The sequence below is a fragment of the Felis catus genome, chromosome E3 (assembly GCF_018350175.1).
Source record: "Felis catus isolate Fca126 chromosome E3, F.catus_Fca126_mat1.0, whole genome shotgun sequence".
Lineage (NCBI taxonomy): Eukaryota > Metazoa > Chordata > Mammalia > Carnivora > Felidae > Felis > Felis catus.
The window spans coordinates 18,948,155-18,971,216 of NC_058383.1; the positions used below are offsets into that span (position 1 = coordinate 18,948,155).

The 23,062-nt window shown below is 45.7% G+C and overlaps 1 protein-coding gene across 7 annotated transcripts in view; it reads left to right on the plus strand.

Moving 5' to 3' along the window:
* The first annotated feature begins 543 nt into the window (after positions 1–543).
* XPO6 (exportin 6) overlaps positions 544–23,062 on the plus strand; it is a 103,174-nt gene continuing 80,655 nt past the window's right edge. For 4 of the 7 annotated variants that reach the window (XM_023246729.2, XM_023246730.2, XM_023246728.2 and 1 more), the window contains exon 1: positions 545–1,141. In XM_023246729.2, the coding sequence (XP_023102497.2) occupies positions 1,139–1,141 (3 nt within the window). In that variant the 5' untranslated portion in view covers positions 545–1,138. Of the gene's footprint in view, positions 1,142–23,062 lie in introns of all 7 variants that reach the window. The other 3 variants (XM_023246726.2, XM_023246727.2, XM_023246731.2) reach the window with 2 other exon arrangements.

Below are 23,062 nucleotides of genomic sequence, written 5' to 3' on the forward strand. Positions count from 1 at the left end.
CTATCTCGGCCAGCTGCGTGTTTGTTGGGTTCCTAACATTCACAGCACTCCTTTCTTGCAGTTAGTTTGTTCATTTGCCCTTTCCTTGTTTCTCTGCCTCCGCCAGCGCCGGGACGACAGCAGCCGTGCTGACTGCACCAGTCCTAGCGCCTGGGTCCTTAGCAGGGCTGGCTAACGTGTGCGTGGACTAAAGGACTGTAAGCTCCACGGAGGGCAGAGGCGGCGGGCTCCCGGCCGGGGAGCCTGGCGCGAAGACGCTCCCTAAAGCTCTGCGGAATGAATGGGCCAACGAAGCGAAAGGGAAACCGCCCCTTTACTAAGATGGCAGGCTCGGGCCCTTTACCAACATGGCCGGCGGCCCGCGTGGATGGGCGGCGAGCGCCGGGCGGGGCCGGGCGGGGGCGGGGCCAGGCGGGAGCCGTCAGGTGCGGCCCCGCCCCGCGCCCCCCCACCCTCTCCCCGCTCGATTCCGGATTGGTCCGGTTCCAGCGCCGCAGCCCGGCGGCCGCGCCGTGGGGCCGCGCCGGGCGCTCGCCACTTCCGGCGCGTTGGGGCTGTTGGTCGGGGGCGGCCGCGCGGCGGGAGCGGGCGGCTCCGGGGCGGGCGCGCGCGCAGGGATGCTCCGGGGGGCGGCGGCGGCGGCCGTGTGGGCTGAGGCGGCGAGGACAGCGCGGGCCCCCGGGCCTCTACCCTGAGCCGGCCGCCGGGGCTGCGCCGCCGAGGCCCCTTCAGCCTCCGCCCCTTCAGCCTCGGGGCCCGGCCCGCAGCCGCTTCTGAACGCGGAGGCCGGGAGCCCCTGCCTGGGCCCGGAGCCTCCCCTCGGGGGTCGGGCCCGGGCGGGGGGCCCCCGAGCCGCTGCCCTCCTCGCCGGCCTCCGAGCCCCATTTCCTGCTTTTTCAGTTTCCTTGGGGAGGGGCGGGTGGGTCTAGATGAATTTGTTCCGGGGGTCCCCGGCGAGGCGGGCCGGGGGGCCGAGCTCTTTTTAGAGGGTCCCCGCGGGGCCCGGGTGGGGCAGCGGTTGTCTTTGCATGGGCGGGGGACTTCCCGAACCTGCCGGGACCATGACCTGAACTGTGCGAGCGGGACGTGTCCGAAGCTCGAGAGCCAGCTCACCTGAGCCGCCCCTCCCCCGGCCAGCATGGTAAGTGGGGTCCGAGCCCCTTCCCGCCCCGGTGCCCGGCCCGAGGGGTGGGAGCGGGCCCCGGGACTGCTGAGCCATCGCTTCTCCTCGGGGCGGGGAGAGGCGCGTGCCGAGCCCAGCAGTGACACATGCGTGCAGGCTTTGCAGCCCCGGCTCGGCGCTCCCATCCCCCCCCCGGCCCCTCCCCCCCCCCCCCCCCCCCCCCCCCCGGGATGTCTCAGGACTGGGAGGGACCTGGAAACGCAGCCGGCACTCCCCTTGCATCTGGCGTTTGCCTCTCTCACAATGTGGCATGTTTGACGGGGGCTCTCTTGTATTTATTGAGGGCTTACTATGTGCTGAGCGACTGACCTGTGTTATTTAAGGAGCACACCAGCTCTCTCTTGAAGTGGGGAGACTGAGGCACAGAGCAACTAATAACCCAGCTCAAGGTCACTCTTAAGTGACCGTGGCGCGATTTGAACCTAGGCACTTTGACTTCAGAGCTTGTATTAGGTAGAACACACAGAGCTGGACTTGGGGGCTTGCTGTAGGCTTGTAAACGAGGAAACGGGTTGCGATTTGCAGAGGTCACTGATCTGGATAACAGCCAAGTCGGGAACAGGGGTGCTCTTTTGACACCCAGTCTGCTGTTCTTTCTGCTTCGTGCTCTGGCCTTTTCCCTGGTAGTGCTTGGAAAACTATTCATCCTTCCACATCCAGCTCAGAAGCCACCTCTTCTGAAGATACTTGCCACGTTTCTCAGACCCGTGGACACTCTCAGTATTCCCTTAGATTTATGTACTCCTGTCTATTTATTAAGCCTTTTGTCTTTTTTGTTATTGTTTCTGAGCCTTATCTCTCTACGGCAGTAGATTCAGTTCTCTCAAAGATGAAATTGAACCTTTATCTGCCCCAACTCCTGGCACATAGTAAGCCCTTGGGGGAGCGGTTGACTGCTCAGCCTGTGTCTGTGCGCTTCCAGAGAAGGAAGTGGTCTTCGGGCTGCCCAGTTTACCCCTGTTGGGGATTTCGTGGAGAAAGGGACACAGTGACATCTGTGATCTAGACGTTCAGGCCAATGGGATTTTTAAAACACTCAAGGAGCCTGTGGGTGTTGTGTTAGGTTCTGGGCATAGAGGGACAACCTCAGGCATAGGCCTTGTCTTCGTGGGGCTTAGGCCATTAATGGTGAGCAGCACTGTGTAGTAGGTCCTATGTGTAATGGAGTGGCAGATCAGTTAAGCTCTCTGAGTCCCAATTTCATCTGTAAAATGTGGAGCTAGGAACGCCCTAATGAATAATCCAAAGGTATGAGATAAGACATTTAGTGAGTGATGAAAATAATACTCAGTATTTCTTCCTTCATTTGTTCTTTCAAATTAATTTTCTTGTTTTTCTTTTTTAGATTGTAAAATACACAGAACATAAAATGTACCACTTTAATGATTAAAAAAAAATTTTTTTTTAAACATTTATTTATTTTGGAGAGAGAGACAGCCCGGCAGAGCAGGGGAGGGGCAGAGAAAGAGAGGGAGACACAGAATCGGAAGCAGGTTCCAGGCTCCGAGCTGACAGCACGGAGCCTGATGCGAGGCTTGAACCCACAAACTGTGAGATCGTGACCTGAGCGAAAGTCGGATGCTCAACTGACTGAGTCACCCAGGTGCTCCCCATTTTAATGATTTGTAAGCGTACAGGTCAGCAGCATTAAGCGCACTTGACCCTTGAGCAACATGGGGGTCAGCCGAAGTCGGACGCTTAACCGACTGAGCTACCCAGGTGCCCCTATATACTGTATTCTTAACAAGAAAGTAAGCTAGAGAAAAAGTCAATAAGAAAATCATAAAGAAGAGGAAATACATTCAAAACCACGTTGTTCAAGGGTCACTGTACATTCACATGGTTGTGCTTTCATCCCCAGAACTTTTTTCATCTAGCATAACTGAAACTGCATCCATTAGGCAATAACTTCATTCCTTTCTCCCCCATCCCCTGGTGACCACTATTCTATTTTCTCTCTCTGTGAATTTGACTCTGTATCTCATATAAGTGGAACCATACAGTATTGGGTCTTTTCGTGACTGCTTATTTCACTGAGTATAATGTCCTGGAGGTTCAGCCATGTTGTGGCATGTGTCAGAAATTCCTTCATTTTAACACTGAGTAATATTCTTTTGTGGGTGTAAACTCACATAAAACTCCTATAAGCTCATATTTTGTGCGTCCAGTCATCTGTTGATGGACACCTGGGTTAACTTGCACCTTTTGACTTGTGAGTAATGCTGCCGTGCATAGGGGTGTCCAAATCTTTCAGTGGATTTTAAGTCCCCGCTATACGGCAGGCTCTAGGGAATGCCAGATGAAAAAGCAGATAAGCTCCTCCCCTCGGGGAGTTTGCAAAGAATGTTGCTTTAGGACCCCGGGCAGAATTTTATTGGTTATTGACTAAGCTAGCCCAGCACCCTTGCATTCAGATTTCATTAATAGGCAGGCAGAGCATCCTGAAAATGGCCACCTGGGAGCAATTATTGTAAAGTAGTTGACTTCATGTTTACCTTGTATGTCTTTTTCTGGGGGGGTAAGTTTCAAGTGAAGGTTTTTGTAACCTAGACCTCACATACTTAAGCACCCAGGGGGTGGCCACAGTGGATGTGATGAGAAAAGGATCTTTTTTTTAAATTAAAAAAAAAATTTTTTTTTAAACGACTTTATTTTGAGAGAGAGTGTGCAAGTGGGGAGGGGCAGAGGGAGGGAGGGGAGGGAGAGGGAGTGAGAGAGAGAGAGAAAGAGAGAGAAAATCCCAAGCAGGCTCTGTGCCTTCACAGAGCCCAACTTGGGGCTTGAACTCATGAACCACGAGATCATGACCTGAGCCAAAATCAAGAGTCAGAGGCTTAACCAATTGAGCCACCCAGGTGCCCCGAGACTAGGACCTTCTAATCACAACATTTTTTTCAGTTCTGACACCAGGGGTTCATATCCTGTAGGCATCCCAGGGTCGGGTGTGGACGGGGCAGGCCTTGTCCTCAGAATGCAAGGAAGTTGTTGCCAGGTGTGTATTTTACAGGAGGAGGAGCTTTTCCCTGGGATCACAGCTCTTTCTTTATTCCGGGAACTTTTTCCTCACTCTTAACATTTTTACTTTTAACTAAGGGCATTAGTTGACACGTTTGAGCCTTTTTAATGTCTTCTTTGTAAAACTTCAATTCTGATGAGATGAAAATGGTGTAATAAGAGAAAACCACCATTTGTTGTGTGTCTGCTATAAGCTAGCTGTTTCTCATTTGTTCATTTTTCTTGTGGTCATTCAGTATCTGTATCTGGTCTGGTTTACTGGACCAGCCCTGCGAGGTCACATTGTTACGAGGGGGGGAAATGACACCTGATGGAGGTACCTGGGTGGAGCTGGCGTTTGGACCAAGGCGCTCTACTCCAGAGCCTGTGCTTTTGGTAGTTCAGATCTTTCTCGATTTCCAGTGGGGTTGTGTCCTGATAAACTCAACGTAAGTCGAATATATTGTAAGTCAAAATGCATTTACTATCGAACATCATAGCTTAGCCTAGCCTACCTTAAACATGTTCAGAATACCTAAGTTAGCCTACAGTTGCACAAAATCACCTAACACAAAGCCTGTCTTACAACAGAGTGTTGAATATCTCATGTCATTTACTGAATATCGTACTGAAAAGAATAGAATGGTTGTGGGTGTAGCAGTTGTTGACCCTGCTGATCGTGTGGCTGACTGGGAGCAGCGGCTGACTGCCACCGCCCAGCATTAGGAGAGAATTTCGTACTGCGTGTCACTAGCCTGGGAAAAGATCCAAAGTCAGAATTTGAAGTATGGTTTCTACTGACTGCGCATCGCTTTTGCGTCCTCCTGAAGTCGGACCATTGTAAGTCGGGGACCGTCTGCGCCTTGTGCTGCTCCACGTGGAAGATCATGGAACAGGATGGGGGATGTCATCCGACTACATTTTGTTGGGTTCTGAGGTAGATAGTGATGGGGGCCGGGAAGTATGGATATTTCCTTTAAACCCTCCCTCTAGGAGGTATCTTGACCTGCAAATTTAGAGCCAGTTAAAAAACAAGATTCGTAGTTGCAGTACAGAATCACTAGAACAGCAATACTGTAACTACATTTGATTAATTCATTGGCGTGTTGTTGTTGAATTTCGGCGAGTTCTGAAGTGATGTAATATCTTGAGGTTCCCACTCCTCTGAAAAGTGGTTACTTCATATTGAATGAGCTGTTGGTTATTGTGGAAGTTTTGTGCAAAATCAAGTTCTTGCTTGAGTTAGTGTTTTTCTAGTTGCTTAGAAAAGTGCTTTGGTTACAAAGACTTCTTATGTTTTTGAATGTTGCCTTCTGTGAGTGGTCCCGAAAATGGAGGCAAAATCACACCTTCCGTTTGGCCACTCAAATGGTGTGTCATCCCCTTGTTCGTTAATGGTGTCACGTGGCGCACCGAGCCCTGGGAGGTATGAAGAGCCATGACGGTGCGGAGAGATGCCAGGGAAAGGTTCAGAAGTACTCAGGCTCTGTCGTCCGCAACGCAGCTGGAGCTGGGCTGGGAAGCAGGTTAACTAGCCGAGAAATGACATTGCTCAAATGATGGAATTACTTTACTGGGAAAAACACAAACTCTGTAATGCATAGAGAAGTAATTCTCTACGGTGAGCGAGAGCTTTTTAGTGCCTCAGTTCATTCATAAAATAATTTATTAATTTCCTATGTCAAGCGTACAATCCTAGGTACTGTGGATGTAAGAATATAATAGTTAATACTTATAGGGCTTAGCATACACCACATATTTTACATATGTTCACTCATTTACTTCTCTAAGCAGTGCCAGGAGGTAGAGGCTATTTTTATTTCTCATTTTATGGATTAGAACATTCAAAGCCCTGAGAGGTTAGGCACCTTCTCAGGGTCACATTGTGACTGGTGGAACCGGGATTCAAAGCCAGGCAGTCTGGCTCCAGAGTCAGAGCGGAGTCAGAGCTCATAACTGTTACACTTTGACCCCAAGAGGGTTAGTATTGCCCTGTCCTCTAGGAGCCAGTTTAATGAGGCAGATGGGACTGTCTCCTGGTGATTACAAGAGACTGTGATAAGGGTGATAGTGGAAGAATGCATTGGTGCAAAAAGGCAGCATATCTGAGGGAGACTCACTGAGGAGAGGGGCCAGGGAGGGTTTCCCAGGAAGCGTATTGGAATCTTGAAGGGTTAGGAAAAGTTGTCTGCAGATAGTTACAAAGATCAGATAGCTATCCCTAAGGATAACCAAAAACAGGTGTCAAGGGAAAGTGAAGGAAGGAATTAAGGTAACATTTGTTGAGTGCCTACGACTTTGTAGGGCTTTAGGTACTTGTAGGACACAAACGTGTTATTTCTTCTCATTGTAAATACCTTTACCTCTGCTGCCCAGGCCAGCTTCTGCCCCGTTTCTCTGTTTCCCTTTGCAATAGAACTCTGGGGAAGAGTGCTCTCTAATTCCTCACCTTCCATTCTGTCTGCCTCGCACATCAAGGTGCATCAAGGTTCCTCTGTCTACTGGTGCTACAGCTGAGATGATTAGTTCCCAGGCCCTCTCCAGGGCTCCCACGCCTTCACATCCTGCTTGCTTGCTTTTTGTGGCATTTACCTTAAAATTTTTTTTAATTTTTTTTTTTTTGAGAGAGAGTATGCATGCAGGGGAGGCCGAGAGAGAGAGAGAGAGAGAGAGAGAGAGAGAGAGAGAGAGAGAGAATATATATCCCAAGCAGGCTTTGCTCCATCTCATGAACTGTGAAATCATGACTTGAGCCAAAATCAAGTCAGACACCCAACCGACTGAGCCACCCAGGCACCCCCCCCCTCCCCTTTGAAGTGAGCTTTATGCTCAACGTGGGGCTTGAACTCATGACGCTGAGATCAAGAGTCGAGTGCTCTAGGGACTGAACCAGCAAGGCCCTGTGTAACATTGACCATTTTAAAACATTTTATATACTTGATGTTATTTATGAGGTCTATTTCTTGTTATCTCCTTCTGCTAAAATGTTAACTCTATAGAGCTGGGGATCTTCACTTTGTTCACTGATGAATGGCAAGAATCTGGAACAATTTCTGGCAGAGTAGACAGTTACATTGTAGGAGTGCTGTGGATGTGTTGCATGTTCAAAGGGCCTTTAGAGAACTGGAGTAAGCTAGGTTCCCTGTGCCCAATAGAACTTGCCGAGAGAGGATATTTCAGAAGAGAAGGGTGTAACTAATGTTCAAACCATTGAATAGACTGTTTTGGCCATGGCGGTTTGTGTTAGGTAATAGTTGGAGAGAAAGCCATAAAGGTGGTTTATGACCAGGTTATGGAGGGCCTTCCGTAGGGAGTTTGGCTTTGTTGGCTGGTTTTTCCTTAAAGGAAAAAACCATCTGCTGTGTACACGTTAGATTGGTGTGGGAAACCAGACATGACACCTTGCCTGTATGGCTGTGCCAAAGGTCGGTTTTTAGGTGTGGAATTAGAGTGAGGAAGACTTGAGCGAGAGAGTTGTCATTTTTTAAAAAGTGGATTCCAGAGTTAAGGGATAAAGAAAAGGGAAAAAACTCAAGTTGACTTTGGGAAACTGGTGTTTGGGAATAGTGGAGGTTTTAATTAATTGGTGATTTGGATTTGGTGGAATGGAGGAGGTGACAGGTAAAGAAACGGACAGGAAGATGACAGGAGAGAGGCCCCATGCAGATAAAATAAGGGGTTTGCTCTGGAAGGAGGTGGGCATTTGCCACGTTGAGATGCAGGTGATTGGCATCGGGCAGGACAAAGGTCTTGACGATTGACGAAGCGGAATCGTTGACATACGTGTCCAACTCAAGGAAGATGTGACAGCATGGGCTTGGGTGAAAAGGGAGGGGGCTCCTGAGCTCGTGGCTGCTGTCCTCCCGCATGTTTTGCGACCCGTCGCAGACTGACTGTGTGTCTTCACCACTTTTCGAGATCACCTGTAACTTGCGGGTGCTGACACCAGTATAAGCGGCCTCTTTTCAGTCCTTGTGCCTTTCTGACTTGCCTTTGGCAACCCCTGGACTTCTTTTTCGTTTCTGAAACACTTGTTTTCCCTTGCCCCCCATGATATTACTGTCCTGGTTTAGTCTTCCTTGGTCTTCTCATGGCTTCAGCTAGGACCTGTGTGCCAGTGAGGACTCAGCCTCACTCTCTAGCCGTTGGTCTCCACCTGAGTGTCCTGTAGGCACTCTAAGCCTGTCTAAGCCAAGTCCACCGTCTTTATCTCAGGTTAGTGCCTCCTCCCACCTGCCCTGGTTCTGTTCATGACCTTATTTGCTGTACACTTAAGTGGGAAACCTGAGTCATCTTTAACTTCCTCTTTACCTTATGCCTCTAGACTTGGGGATGCTCTGCTGACCTGTGTTCTGACCCCCGCCCTTCCCTCCATTCCTTCCACTTCGGTCAGGGTTGTCTCTTGCTTTCAGTCTTGGTGTCTTGACAGCTTCCAGGTTCTCCCTCTGCCAGTCCGTCTTTTGTATTCCTGCCAGAGCCACCTCTTGGAGCTCAGATGGAAGCGTGCCATTCGACCCCAAATCATTCAGAGCAGAGACCCAAGCTTTCCACAGAGCGGCGGGAAGCACTTGGGCCCTGGATTTTCACAATTTCACTTTTAGTCCTCTCAGTACAGATGAAGATGATGTATTAAATGCTTACAGTGATGTATTTGGAATATCTTTTAAAGACTTGCCAAATTATACATGTTCCCTAGCCACAGCAAACCACCTGTTATTCCCAGAACAGTGAGTACTCTTCATACTTCTGTCTTTGCTCAGTGCTGTTCCCTCTGCTCTAATGTCCTTTTCTTCATTTTTGCAGGTGACACCTTCCCCACCATTTCAAGGTCACCATAAACACCTTTCTAAGGCTTTTCAGCTAGTAGTTTAGCATTTATCATCTTTGAATACAGTTATGTTTTTTTTTGACTTTTATTATTTTGATATATTGTTTTTTATTATATAGGAATTACAGGACTACATGCTTCTAGTGTCAATTCAGAAGCGTGAGGAGCACAGTGTGAGATCTTCAACTCGTTTTCTTTTAGTCCCACTCCAAGTCTGCGGGGGGGGGGGGGGGGGGAGGATTAGATCTTTGTCTTTAAGAGTCTGTGTCAGGGTGAGTCTTAGGCCTCTTTGCTTTTCCAGCCTCTTTGCTTTTCCAGCCTCTTTGCATTTCCAGCATCTGTAAGCATTCTGTAGATACTGAGGCAGTCAAGAGAGTCAGGTGTTAAAAGAAAAATTCAAGAAGGTCAAGGAGGCCCTAGACTGTAGTAAATGACAGTGGCAGTTTTTGGAGAGTGTGGTAAGATTGTAATAGAGTATGAATGTAGTAGGCGCCCTGTTTTTCCAAAACCTACACGCTCGCAAACAGGCGCCCTGTTTTTCCAAAGCCAGCACACTCGCATGACAGCATTTTCCCCCTAGACGCGTAGAGGTGGGGAACAGCAAGCCGGGGAAGTTGTTAGAAATGCTGTGTAGATGGTGTGCTTAGGGGGAGGCTCCAGCCACCAATTGGTGCTGGAAGAACTGTTGGGGCGCAGTGGGGATGGGGTGTGGTGAGGGAGGGGTTGTGGATACTGAGGAAACTCACGGCGCAGAGGGAAGTGAGGGAGGTGGCAGGAGGCTGATGGGAAAGGAAGGAAGCTGGGGGTCAGAGGGAGCAGAAGGTCTGTGTGTGTTTCATAATTACACTCAGCAGCAGCCATTGTCGATGGGCCCTCACGTACACTGCATACGGTACCTCCTTTAATTTAATGACAGCGCTGCAAGGTGGGTCTACTCTGTTCTCATCGCACAGTTGGGAAGATGAGGACACTGAGGGTCAGGGAGGATAATGTAAGTACCTCGTCCAGAATTGCACAGCAGGTTGATAGAAATGCGATTCACACCCAAGGTTCTAACTCCACAGCCCCGTGTTTTTTTTTTTTTTTTTTTTTTGACATCACTAGGTTGTTTCTTCTTCCCCCTCCCCTCCCCCTCCCCCTCCCCCTCCCCTTCCCCCCTCCTCCTTCTTCACTAGGTTTCTTAAGCCAGTGCACATCTACAGAGACGTATTTACTTGAAATGTAGTCCAGCTGGGTGTATTGTCCCAGGAAAAACAGTGCATCTAGTCATCTAACCTTAAAACTTGTAAAGTAATAGGGCAAGATGGTCAAAACTTTGCTCATAACTGAGGGGAAACTAGGTATCTGCATGTCCTCTACTGTGATAGACTAGAGAAAGCATGACTCTTGAGGGCACAGTGGTAGCTGGATCCCATCACAGCACATCAGCAGAAAGGACAGTGGCTTGCTTTCTTTATGCAGGTCAGTTGACCTAAGTCCGTTAGGTTTAGCGTATGTGGGAGCTCATTTACATTAGAGTAGCCTGCTGCTGTTTTACATAAGGGTTATCATGAAAAAGATCTCTGGTCTCAGACTCCCTGAAAAGGTAAAGGTATTTTATTAGCTAAATGCAGCTGGGGAAACAAAAAATCACTGGTTTCTAAATTGGTTAGTAATTAAGTAGACCTGGGAAGATCGTTCCATCTCTCTATTTAAAAAGAGTGACCAGGGGCGCCTGGTTGGCTTGGTCGGTTAAGCGTCCGACTTCGGCTCAGGTCATGATCTCACGGTCCGTGAGTTCGAGCCCCGTGTCGGGCTCTGTGCTGACCGCTCAGAGCCTGGAGCCTGTTTCAGATTCTGTGTCTCCCTCTCTCTCTGACCCTCCCCTGTTCATGCTCTGTCTCTCTCTGTCTCAAAAATAAATAAACGTTAAAAAAAAAAATTAAAAAAAAAAAGTAACAACTGGATAGTTTTTTATAAGAATGACATGTGCTTTTTAAAAATCAGGCGTTACAGGTGCAAAGAATATGGCAAAAGAAATCACCCCTAATCTTACTACCCTAAAGTATAATTAGCATCATATAAATATCTGTGTGTCTTTGTAGATGTGTGTTATCTGGATAGGCGATATGGAATCCTAAAGTTCTTTCATTTCAAAAGTGATCATGCTGATTTGGGGGATCGTTTTTTTTTTTTAATTTTTAACGTTTATTTTTGAGAGAGAGAAGAGACAGAACGTGAGCAGGGGAGGGGCAGAGAGAGGGGGAGACACAGAATCCGAAGCAGGCTCCAGGCTCTGAGCTGTCAGCACAGAGCCCGATGTGGGGCTCGAACTCATGAACTGCGAGATCACGACCTGAGCTGAAGTCGGATGCTTAACCGACTGAGCCACACAGGCACCCCCGAGGAATCATGTTAGTTTTAAAATAAAAGAAAAATCAATTAACTGTTGCATTTTTTTTTTTAAAGCTTTACTTTCTGGAGTAATTAAATACAGAAAGTTGCAAAAGGAGGACCACAGGTTCCCAGTGGTGACATCTTCCATAGCTGTGTGCAATAGCAAAACCAGGAAGTTGACGTTGGTGCCTGTCAGTTACCGACTGGACTGGAGACCTTACTTAGTTTTCACCTGTTTTTAACCTGCACTCACTTGTGTGTATGGTTCCGTGCAGCTTGGTCCATGTACTGATGGATGTAACTGCACCACAGTCAAGGTCCAGAGCTGCCCCAGCACCACAGAACTCCTCAAGCCTAGTACTCTCTGCGTCCTGCCCCCACCCCCCAGCATCCACTCATCTCTCTCTCCCTCTAGCTTTGTCAGTTTGAGGACAGTGTAGGAGTGTAATCCGTGTGTGACCTTAAGAGATTGACTGTTTTCATAAACATGGCGCCCTTGAGAGGTCACTTGCATTTCATAGCACATAAAGAAAGCAATGAAACTGAACAAGGACTTGTCAGATTTCAAGTAAATCTTTGCTTCAGTAATTATTAGCTTTTGATAAATCTGTGGAGGTTAAGAGAAAAGATTATGAAAGACTTCCACAAGATGGAGTCATTTTTATTTTATCTACTAATTTTATTTTATTTTTAAATAAGCTACAGCCCAACGTGGGGCTTGAACTCAACAACCCCAAGATTAAGAGTCCCATGCTTCATTGACTGAGCCAGCCAGGCACTCCAAGAAGATGGCATCAATTTTTTTTAACGTTTATTTTATTTGTTTAGAAAGAGCGAGAAAGAGTGTGAGCAGGGGAAGGGGCAGAGAGAGGGAGAGAATCTCAAGTAGACTCTCTGTGCTGTCGGTGCAGAGCCCAGTGAAGGGTTCAATCTCACAAATCGTGAGATCATGACCTGAGTGGAAATCAAGAGTCAGATGCTTAATTGAGCCACCCAGGTGCCCCCATTTTTTTAATGTTTATTTTGAGACGGTGTGCACACTCACGCATGAGCAGGGGAGGGGCAGATAGAGGGTGAGAGAGAATCCATCCCAAGTAGGCTTCATGCTTGGCACAGAGCCAGACATGGGGCTTGATCCCACGACTGAAAGGTCATGACCTGAGCCAATATCAAAGTTGGACGCTTAACCAACTGAGCCACCTAGGCACCCCAAGATGGCATCATTTTTAATAAATATATTCCATGTTTCAGTTCTAGGCAGTATCAGTGACCTTAATAATTGGAAAAATAAGAACATTTGCACTTCTTGTATTTTCCCCTTCTCATTGTTGATTGTTGTTTTACGTTACTTTAGAGCATTTATAATTTGTTCCGTAACCATAATTTCCTCAGTATTTAGTTTTAGTTTTAGATTTTAAGGATTAATTGTTCTCCACTGGTTCTTTGAACTGTGGTCTTTTCATACCTGAAGTCTTTTTTCTTTTTAAGTTTATTTATTTAACAAATAATAGAGAAAGACACAGAGAGAGAGAGAGAGAGAGAGAGAGAGAGAAAGAGCCGGTGGGGGGAGGGGCAGAGAGAGAGGGGACAGAGGATCTGAATGCAGCAGGCTTTGTGCTGAAAGCAGTGAGCCCGATGTGGGGCTCGAACTCATGAACCATTAAGATCATGACCTGAGCCAAAGTCAGACACTTAACCAACTGGGTCACCCAGGTGCCCCTCCATATCTCCTATCTTTAATTCATCTTCCTGTTGGCTAGATTTGATTGTCAGTTTTTAAAAAGGGTGACTTATTTGGTGAAATAATGCTTGCTTTTATACTTGAAGGATATCTTGGCTAGGTATAAAATTCTTGGTTTGCACTCTTTCCTTCAGATTCTTAGATATTCTGGGATTGAGTGTTTTGTTGATCCTTTTAATCTGTTCAGCATTGATTAGCTGATAATTTCTTTTCATAGAGTTTTTGGTTGCTATATTCCCTAAATTATTTCATGTTTGAAAATGCCTGCCTGTTGTTCTTATCCATAAATACTCATGGGTCATACGTTCTTTTCTGAAGAATTTTGTTGATACTCACCGTTTTTTTACCATTGAATGATGTTATGTGGACAAGTGTGTTTAGCCTAATTCATATAATGCTGTCCCTTTACCCCAGTTAGAGATAGCTTGCCTTTTTTTTGCATGGTTGTTAGAAGAAATCTATGTTGCTGAAGTTCAGTAACTCAATTAGGGTATCTTTTAGTGTGGATTATTTTTTTTGTTGTTATCGTTTTGCCCTAGAACGTGGTATGCCTGCCTTAAGGCATAAGTTCCCTAATGTTGGCTATTTTAGATTTCTAGTGCTTGGTACTAATACTATAGTAAACACATTGAATACATCTTTGTCCACTTTGTGAGATAGTAGGATAAATTTCTAGAAGAATTGTGGGGCAAACTGTGTATTTAAAAATTCTGGTAGATGGTGCCATTCCTACAAAATTATGAGTTTCTACTCTCATTAATGGGATACTTCCTGTTTTCCTATCTTCCAGCCAACCGTTAAAACTTTTTAATGTGAGAGGTGAAAATGGCATATCAGGAATTACATGTGGGATCCTTTCTTTGTAAGTGAAGTCGAACATCTTTTGATATTTTATTGCCATGTGCATTTTTTTCCCATGTCTGCTGACCATTTTTGGTCTCCAGATCTTTGTACATTTTTCTGTTGGGTCAGCCAACAATTAAAAAAAATGTAATTTGGCTGAATTTTAGAATCGATAAAATTATGTTTGGAATGGCTTGCACATTTGGTCGATGGCTCTCATGCTGCTGATTTTAGTCGAATAAGAGCACTAACATTTCACATATACTAATATTGTAGACCTGACTAACATGATTGTCTTAGTGATGGGACTGTGTAATCTCATCATTTTCTAAACTTTTGTCTGATGATCCATGCGGTTAAGATAATATTCTTCCCCGCTTGGCTTCATGTTTGTCATAACATAACGTAAGAACAAGTTTAATTGTAGGAAAGCAATTCCATTGCCAGAAAGCTGCGGAGCTCACCTTGGTGAAGAGATTTTTCTGGTAATCATTTGTTAACTGGGTTTGTGAACCAGAGTGTGAATTTAGAATGCTAAAGGATATATGAAGTAATTTCATAAGGGAGTTTACCAGTCATGCTTAGGGTTTCTCTGTTTTCTACTGAGATTCCCCTAATGGCAGAGAACACCTATACCTGGTTAAAGGAAGGTACCTGTCCTGGGGCTATAGGTCATAGCCGCTCTCTGTGAATCTGAAATGTCTTGAATCTCTTGGGTTGACTTTAAACATATACTGTTTAAAAATCAATGTATGTATTCTTTCTTCCTTCCTCTCCTCTCTCCCCACCTTTCTGGCCTCCCCAGTCTTCACAAGCAAATTAAAGACCCAGGCACACACATTATCTTTGAGGATAACACCAGGTGGCCTTCAGCTCATTTTGCCGTGGGGACGACTGATCTGTTTCTAGACCTTTGTGGACAGACATGCTTTGCTGAGAAGTGCTAACAAATCCCATCCTCGTATAACTGTAAAGGAGACTTCTTACGAAGAGAAGAAACTTAAGGCTTTTGAAGACCTCGAAGAAATATCAGAAGACATTTTGAGAAAAAGAATCCCCTTTTATACCTTGATAGTGAACAGATTGAAAGTGAAAGGACTTTGCGTGGACCGCTTTTACCGGCACACTCCATAGGACCCTTGACATTTAACACTTGTGGTTTTGATGATTGTCGATGACCTTCAAAGCCTTTGATAAGTCATTTTTTTTTTTTAAAGATGTGTCTTGCAGTGTCTAGAACAAGTTACCTAGCTGGCTAGTGAGTGGCCCAGCTGACCTCCTAGCTCAGTGCAGCCTGTGGGTTCTTTACCATTCAGGGTTGTGACTAGGGCGTTATAAAAGTCTTCACTACTTTATGGAAGATAATCCCCCAAAGAAATTCAACTCACGGAATTGGTAATGCAAATGAAAAGATAAGAAGTTCAAGTTCTTAGTGAGGAAATAGAAGTTATGGATAAATTCAAGAGTTGAATGTTAAGTTTGGTGTCTTGGATTCACCATGCCCTAGGTGTAGAAAGAAAGGAAAGCAGTTCATAATACTGGTGGCGTGCTAGGCCTCTGAAGATCCTGCTGATGATGTAAGGAAAGTTGAAAAGACATTTAATTTCAGGTGTGAAGTCTGTGCACGTGTGTGTGTGTGCTTTGTAATACTTGACCCAAATGGAAAGTTGGGAGGTGAGTTTGGGGAGTTGCTTGTGATAGAGTTGCAAAATAATTGGGAACTCATCTGGTCTACAGCTATTGAATGTGAGGGTGGCAAAGGGTGAAGAAAAGTTCTAGAAGTTTATAACTTCTGGAAGTTTGTAACTCTGCATGAGGAGATGTGCATGCCAACAAATGATTACTGTCCTGGGGGATAAGTGCAAAAATAGAGCCTTGTAAGAGGTACACCTGTACTTTGAAAATAAAATAAAAACCCTGGCCAAATTGGAGAGTTGTAACCGGGAAGGCTTCCGGAAGGAGGTGACACTGGGGCTAGGTTTCAGAGCAGAAGGAGGAAGTCACTAGGCAAAGAATTTGGGGCTTGAGGCGCAGAAGCAGAAGGGCCATTTCGGGCAGATGGAGCCACAGCTACATGTGGAAGAGGGGTCAGTTCACAGCAACGAAAGCTTTGAAATGTTGAAGAACAGGACGCCCGCCTGGCAGCACTGGTGATTTCTGTGATGACTGCGACTCCAGAGGCTTTTATTTAGTTCGTGACGAAAGGAGCCCTGTGCTTTTGTACAGCCCAGGAAATTATTCACGTACATTCTGCATTCTGATTTTAGAGAAAGACAACGTAAGGGATCTATCAAGGATTTATGTATTTAATTGAAACATTGTATTTGGAAGTAATTTTAGACCAGAAGGGTTGCACAAATAGTGTGTGGGGGCTCCTGTGTGCTTTTCTCCCGTGGGGATTTACTTTTACACAGAGCTGTAGTCATCCAGCCTTCCAAGATCTGTGGCCAGTGAGTTAGGTCGGTTTCTGTAGCGTCTTCTTTCTTGTACCATTTGGTAATTGAAGTAGGTGCTGGTGCTGTCACAAAGGCTTCTCTGCCACCTTTTGATTTTGCTTAGTCAATTGTTTTTCCCTGATGGTAAAAAGGACTTTGAACTCTGTTGTAGACTATTGTGATAAGTACAAAATAGATAAGAGCTCACCATCCTCGGATTCAACCTCTCGGATTTTGTTTCCTTCTAGTCTTCTTTCCTATGTACTTTTTATTTATTTTTTAGAATTAAAAAAAAAATTTTTTTAATGTTTACTTATTTTTGAGAGAGAGAGAGACAGAGAGAGAGAGAGAGAGAGAGAGAGAGAGACAGACTGCAAGCGGGGAAGGGGCATAGAGAGACACAGACACAGAATCTGAAGCAGGCTCCAGCCCCTGAGCTGTCAGCACAGAGCCTGATGCAGGGCTTGAACCCACGAAGTGCGAGATCATGACCTGAGCCGAAGTCGGACATTTAACCAACTGAGCTACCCAGGCACCCCTCCTATGTATTTTTTAAACATGGCTGAGATCACGATACTGTAAATGCACTTTTTTCCTTCTTTTTGCATGTAATGTTATAGTAGAAGTGGTTTTCCAAATCATCAAATACTTCATAAGTATTTACAGAGGCTGTGTAATATTGCATTGCATGGATTTTTGGGCAGTTAGATTGTTCCATTTTTTTTGCCATTGTAAATAATATGTGATTCATGTTTTTGCAAAGAGCTTTTTCTGTATTTCAGAAAATTGCCTTAGGCTAGATTCCCAGAAGGACCCAAGGGTATGAAGATTTTTTAGTAAACCTTTTATTTTTAACATAGTTTTAGATTTAGTATGTCCATGTTTAAGGTACGTCATCAGATATTTTCTGGAAAGTTTATACCAGTTTATTCTTCCTACCAGCTGTAGATAAATACACTCCTTGGCATTGGGTAGGCTTAAGAAAATTGTTGCAGATTTAATAGGTTAAGAAACGGCTTCATTGTAATATATTGTTTGGGGTGGAAGGGTAAGAAAAGTTATCACCAACTTCGATTTTTGTCTGGGTTTTTTGTTTTGTTTTTTTTTTTTGCTACCTACATTCTTCCTTATTTTTGTCTCTTTATAGGACTTATAGGTCACATTTATAGGTTTATTTAATGTTTACTTATTATTTACTTAAGCATCCTTTGTAGTTATTTTAATGTATTAGAAATGGTGCCTTAACATACTTTTTCCCCACAGCCGTAAGAGTTTTCTCTGTGTGTGTCTGTGTGTGTGTGTGTGTGTGGTAAAATAAACATGAAATTTACCATTGAAAAATGTACGACTCCGTGACATTAAGGTAGGTATGTTCACTGTGTGCCGCCAGTGTCCTCATTCCTAGTTTGGTGCGCGTTTGAGCAGTTGTCCTGTGTAACCTAGGTGGCAACGGTATTGGAGCACATTCTTCTGAGCTCTGGCTTCCCCCTCTCATTTTTTCCTTCCCCCAGGAGGGATGTAGTTCCTGATTTGTTTATGATGGGTGCACTGGGGAGAGCCCAACACCATTGGCCCACATTTCCCAGGTGTGAGGTCACGGCATCAGAACCCTCCTAGCTTTGTCCTTGGACTTCTCACCTGCTTATCCTCAAGAGAAGCTTGTCTCCTGCCACCTCGTCCTGCCTTCCTATTGTTGCTCGGCCTGGCTGCATCAGGTCAATTCAGGATGGAAAGGAGGAGGCATTGCAGCTTTGCAAGTCATGAAGAGGATATTGGACTTTGATCGCACTCGGTTGCTTGAGACTGTAGCAAGCTATAGACCTGGGCGGGAGAAAGGAAGTGATTATGCCCCTTCAAATCCCAGCAGGCTGGAATACAATCTGGAGATTTTTGCCAAAATGAAATAAATGTTATTTAAACTGTTATGTAACATGCCAGTTCTGGGACACCTGGGCAGCTCAGTCGGTTAAGCGTTCGACTTCAGCTCAGGTCATGGTCTCGCAGTTCGTGGGTTCAAGCCCCGCGTCAGGCTCTGTGCTGACAGCTTAGAGCCTGGAGCCTGCTTCGGATTCTGTGTCTCCCTCTCTCTCTCTGCCCCTCTCCCACTCACATGGTGTCTCTCTCTCTCTTTCAAAAATAAATAAACATTAAAAATAAAATGCCAGTTGTGTCTGGGAATAATTCAGGATGAAGGTGGTACAGGTTTTACAAGACTTGCTCTTAAACAGTTACAGGTAGTACGAGCAGCTGCCATGGATTCTTTATGTATGAGTTGTAGTGTTACTTGGGATTTTCGATTTGCAGCATGCATATAGTGGGCCTGTTAACTTCACACTCATTCATTGCCTGATTTCATCCCATGTGAGGTAATGCCAGCTCACTCATCATACTTACAGCCCTAGAACTCGCTGTCCTCCTTTAAATTTTTTTTTTTTAACGTTTATTTTTGAGACAGAGACATAGCATGAGCAGGGGAGGGTCAGAGAGAGAGGGAGACACAGAATCTGAAGCAGGCTCCAGGCTCTGAGCTGTCAGCACAGAGCCCGACGCGGGGCTCGAACCCACGGACCGTGAGATCATGACCTGAGCCAAAGTTGGACACTTAACCGATGGAGCCACCCAGGCGCCCCTCGGTGTCCTCCTTTAAAGGATAGAGGAGCTGTCACTGTGAGAGGGCTCTGGTGGCCCTGCTCCAGGGCCTTCACTTGACCAGTAGCTGGTCGACTTTGGGCAAGATACTCTTCATTTTCCTCCTCTGTATGTTGAGGTTGGACTTGCTGTTCTCTGGGGTTTGTATTTCTCTCTTAAGATTCTGTGGTCCTGTTTTAGGAGTTGTTGATAGTATGCCTTGTGTTGATGGTCTCGGCATCTTTTGGATTTAATTGACTAGGCATGCAGATAAAAATATCCATCCTCCTGGGATATGTACCTGGGAAAAAGAAGCAGATGGAATTGTGACGAGAGAGCCTATTTTGGGTTGTATTACTCATTTATTTTAGACAGTTTCTTGCCGAATAACTATTCTTATCACTTGCTTTTTTGGCTGTGTAATTGAAACCTTCTACTGTAATATAAATAAATAAGCATATAACTTACATGTATTTTAGCTCCTAGTGGGATATGTTTGTTGCCCAACCAGCAGATGCAAAATTTTTAATGCCTATGCTATATCCTATCCTTGTTCACAAATGATGTGTGCTAGTATAACCCTGGCATCTGAGAGGTTGATGAGTCCCTTTTGCCTGTCATATCCTTTTCTTGCTTTCTCTTTCCTATTTGCCCAGCCCGCTGGGAGCACTGAAGAGCAAAGTTGGAGGCGTACCAATCCAACAAATGAAGTTTTTTTTTAATGTTTATTTGTTTATTTTAGGGGGGTGCAGAGAGAGAATTCCAAGTAGGCCTCATCCTGGTAGCACAGAGCCAGGACGTGGGGCTCGATCCCACGAACCATGAGATCACGGGCCAAAATCAAGAGTTGGACATAGGGGCACCTGGGTGGCTCAGTCTGTTGGGCGTCCGACTTTGGCTCAGGTCATGATCTCATGGTTTGAGTTCGAGCTCCCGCTTGGAGCCGGGAGCCTGCTTTGGATTCTGTGTCTGCCCCTCCCCTGCTCATGCTCTGGCTCTTTCTTTCAATAATGAATAAACGTTAAAAACAAAAAAAAACAAACACAAAAAAAGAGTTGGACACTAAACCGACTGAGCCACCCTGGCACCCTCACCAGATGAAATCTTCAAAAACTTTCTATTTGGAAATAATTTCCAACTGACACAAAGATTGCAAAGAATGAGTACTACAAAGAAAACTCTTTTACCCTTTATCCAAACTCTGCCAGTGTTAACATTTTGCCCTGTTTGCTTTATTATTTACAGTTTCTCCACGTATATATGTACACAGGTTCTTTGGCTGAACTGTTTGAGAGTAAGTTGCCTACGTCATGGCCCCTTGACCCTATGTAGTGTATTTTCTAATGGGTATTTTCTTACGGAGCCACAGTGCAGTTAGCAACTTCAGTTAATGTAACATTGATTCAGTACTTTCATCAGATCTGCCATTGGTATTCCAGTTTTGTCCTTTGACCCAATTATGTCCTTGTAGTATTTTTCCCCACTTTGGTGCAGGATCTAGCCTTAGAATCGAGTATCGCATTTACTAGTCATGACTCGTTAATCTCCTTTAGATTTGTTTTAAATTTTGGAAACCAGTGCCCCTGTCCATTAGTAGCTAATTGGTGGTTCTTGTTTTACTGTATTGTCCAGTATAGTACATGGATAGGTTTTCCCAGCATTAAAACATACTGTCCTCTCTGTACAAGATGTTTCCTCTAACTGGTCCCCAGGGGGACAGACAATGCTGCCTCGACCTTCTCACTGCCACAGTGGGACCAGTTGGGCTTTCTGGCCCAGATGCCTGGCCGTTTTCCTGCTTCTACCTCCCAGTCCTCAGCAGTAAACAGACCCCTTTTGTTCACGGGAGAGACAGAATCTGACCCAAACCCGAGAAATACTGTGCAAACCCAAAAAATACTGGGAGGTATTTTTTGCCATTGATCAGCTTGATGGTAGCTTTAGACTAAAGCAGAAAAGTACCTTTTAGTGATTAGAATTATGTTTAGATGTGGCTAAACCATATGTTTTAATCAAATAATTATCTATATGACGATATTATACAAAGTTATATCTGTCGTTACTCCCAAAGGGCGAATATTTTCAAAGTTAAGCTGTAGGCAACAATGAGGAGGAGCCCTTCTGAGGCAAACGCAGAACTTCATTAAAAAAAATTTTTTTTAAACGTTTATTCATTTCTGAGAGAGACAGAGAAAGAGAGGGAGGGAGAGAGAGAGAGGAGCAGAGAGAGGGAGACACAGAATCCGAAGTAGGCTTCAGGCTCCGAGCTGTCAGCATAGAGCCCGACGCGGGGCTCGAACTCACGGACTGCGAGATCATGACCTGAGCTGAAGTCGGATGCTTAACCGACTGAGCCACCCGGGCACCCCATGCAGAGCACCAATAGTTAGTTCCAGACATGTGTTCGTGGAGTCATGGTAAGTGCATCTGCTCTGGCCTTGCTCTCCTGGAACATGGTGCGTCTTCGTTTCTTTCCTGCAGTAGAAAACCGTTTTTCCTGCAACTTCTGTACATAATTTTTTTTTTTTACGTTTATTTATTTTTGAGACAGGGAGAGACAGAGCATGAACGGGGGAGGGTCAGAGAGAGGGAGGCACAGAATCGAAACAAGCTCCAGGCTCCGAGCTGTCAGCACAGAGCCCGATGCAGGGCTCGAACTCACGGACCGCGAGATCATGACCCAAGCCGAAGTTGGACGCTCAACCGAGTGAGCCACCCAGGCGCCCCTGTACATAATTTTTGAAGTTAATCACTGCATTGCACATCTGTAGTCCCAGACAACCCCTCTTCTTAGCGTTGCCTCTACTTTCCCGTCACAGATGGGCTAAGGGACACCCGGACTCTGGCACGGATGCGGCTGAGTTGGGAGACGCGGCTTGCGGCGCGTGCCAGCTGCGTACGTGTGAGCCAGGCACCCGGCACCCCCAGCCTCAGCGCCTGCGCTTCTGACGGCTGGACTTCAGAGGTCCAGCCGGTTTCAACAGTTTGCTTTTAGAGAAGTAAAGCGAGATTTCTACTCATTAGGATGTGTTTAGGGTTTTGTTTGTTTTTTTTTTTTTAGGATAGTATCTGCCATTTGAGACACACAGAGCAGAGACAGGAAAGGAGGGAGAAGACCTGTGAATCCCTCCTGACCAGGGCTTCCTCTCCAGGCTTTCCTGCTTTCTGGCTTTTTGAGCCGAGTGACTTCAGAGGGGCCACATAGATGTCACGTTGTTGATTCCCGTCGCGCATTCTTTTAAGCTGCTTATTCCGTCTCATGCTCTGACAGGCCTGAAGGCCAGAGGGCCTTCTTTCCTCATCTGTTTCCTCTTCCGTGAAGAAGAGTGTAAGGGAGAAGGAGTGTTCTCTTCAGAGTCGGAACACCCACGGTAATCCTGTTAGCTTCTAGAAAGTTTGTAAGAGATTGAAATGTCTTCACTAATGGCATCTGTTGGAACGCATCAGGTATGCCTCGCATACTTTTGAGCCTTGGTCAGAGGCTAGTGCGGAATCCTTGTTCTCAGAAGCCTTTCTATACAGGCAAATAGAGTGATAGCATTGTTCTGGATATGCCACAGGATATTTGAGTGGGACTCTGGGATGCTGGTCCTCATGTTTCTGGGTTTGGCGGCAAGGAGGCCATGAGCCCAAGTGCAGGAGGCTCATCTGAGTCACCTCCTTGGAGGAACATACTGGGAAAGGTGCCAGGAAGCTTGATAAAAGCTTCTTGAGAAAAGAGTCATTTTTTCCCCCCTGGTATTGATTTTGTAAAAAGATTATGCTTCGGTGGGGGGGCATTTTAGAGGCAAGTAGATAAAACATTACAAATTTTAGGTGGGGTTTGAGAAACCTGCCATGTACGTGTCTTAAGTTAAGGACCAAGCACCATATTATCCGCTTTGGGTCTCAGTGTCTTTTTAAGATGAATGGTTAGCATTCTCCCGTTTTTTCCAGAAATGTTTATTGAACGCATCTGAGTCCGAGGCCTTAAAGGGGGAATTTTAAATAGTCATGTGTATTTTAAATTCGGAAGGATTACCAGTATTCCTGAG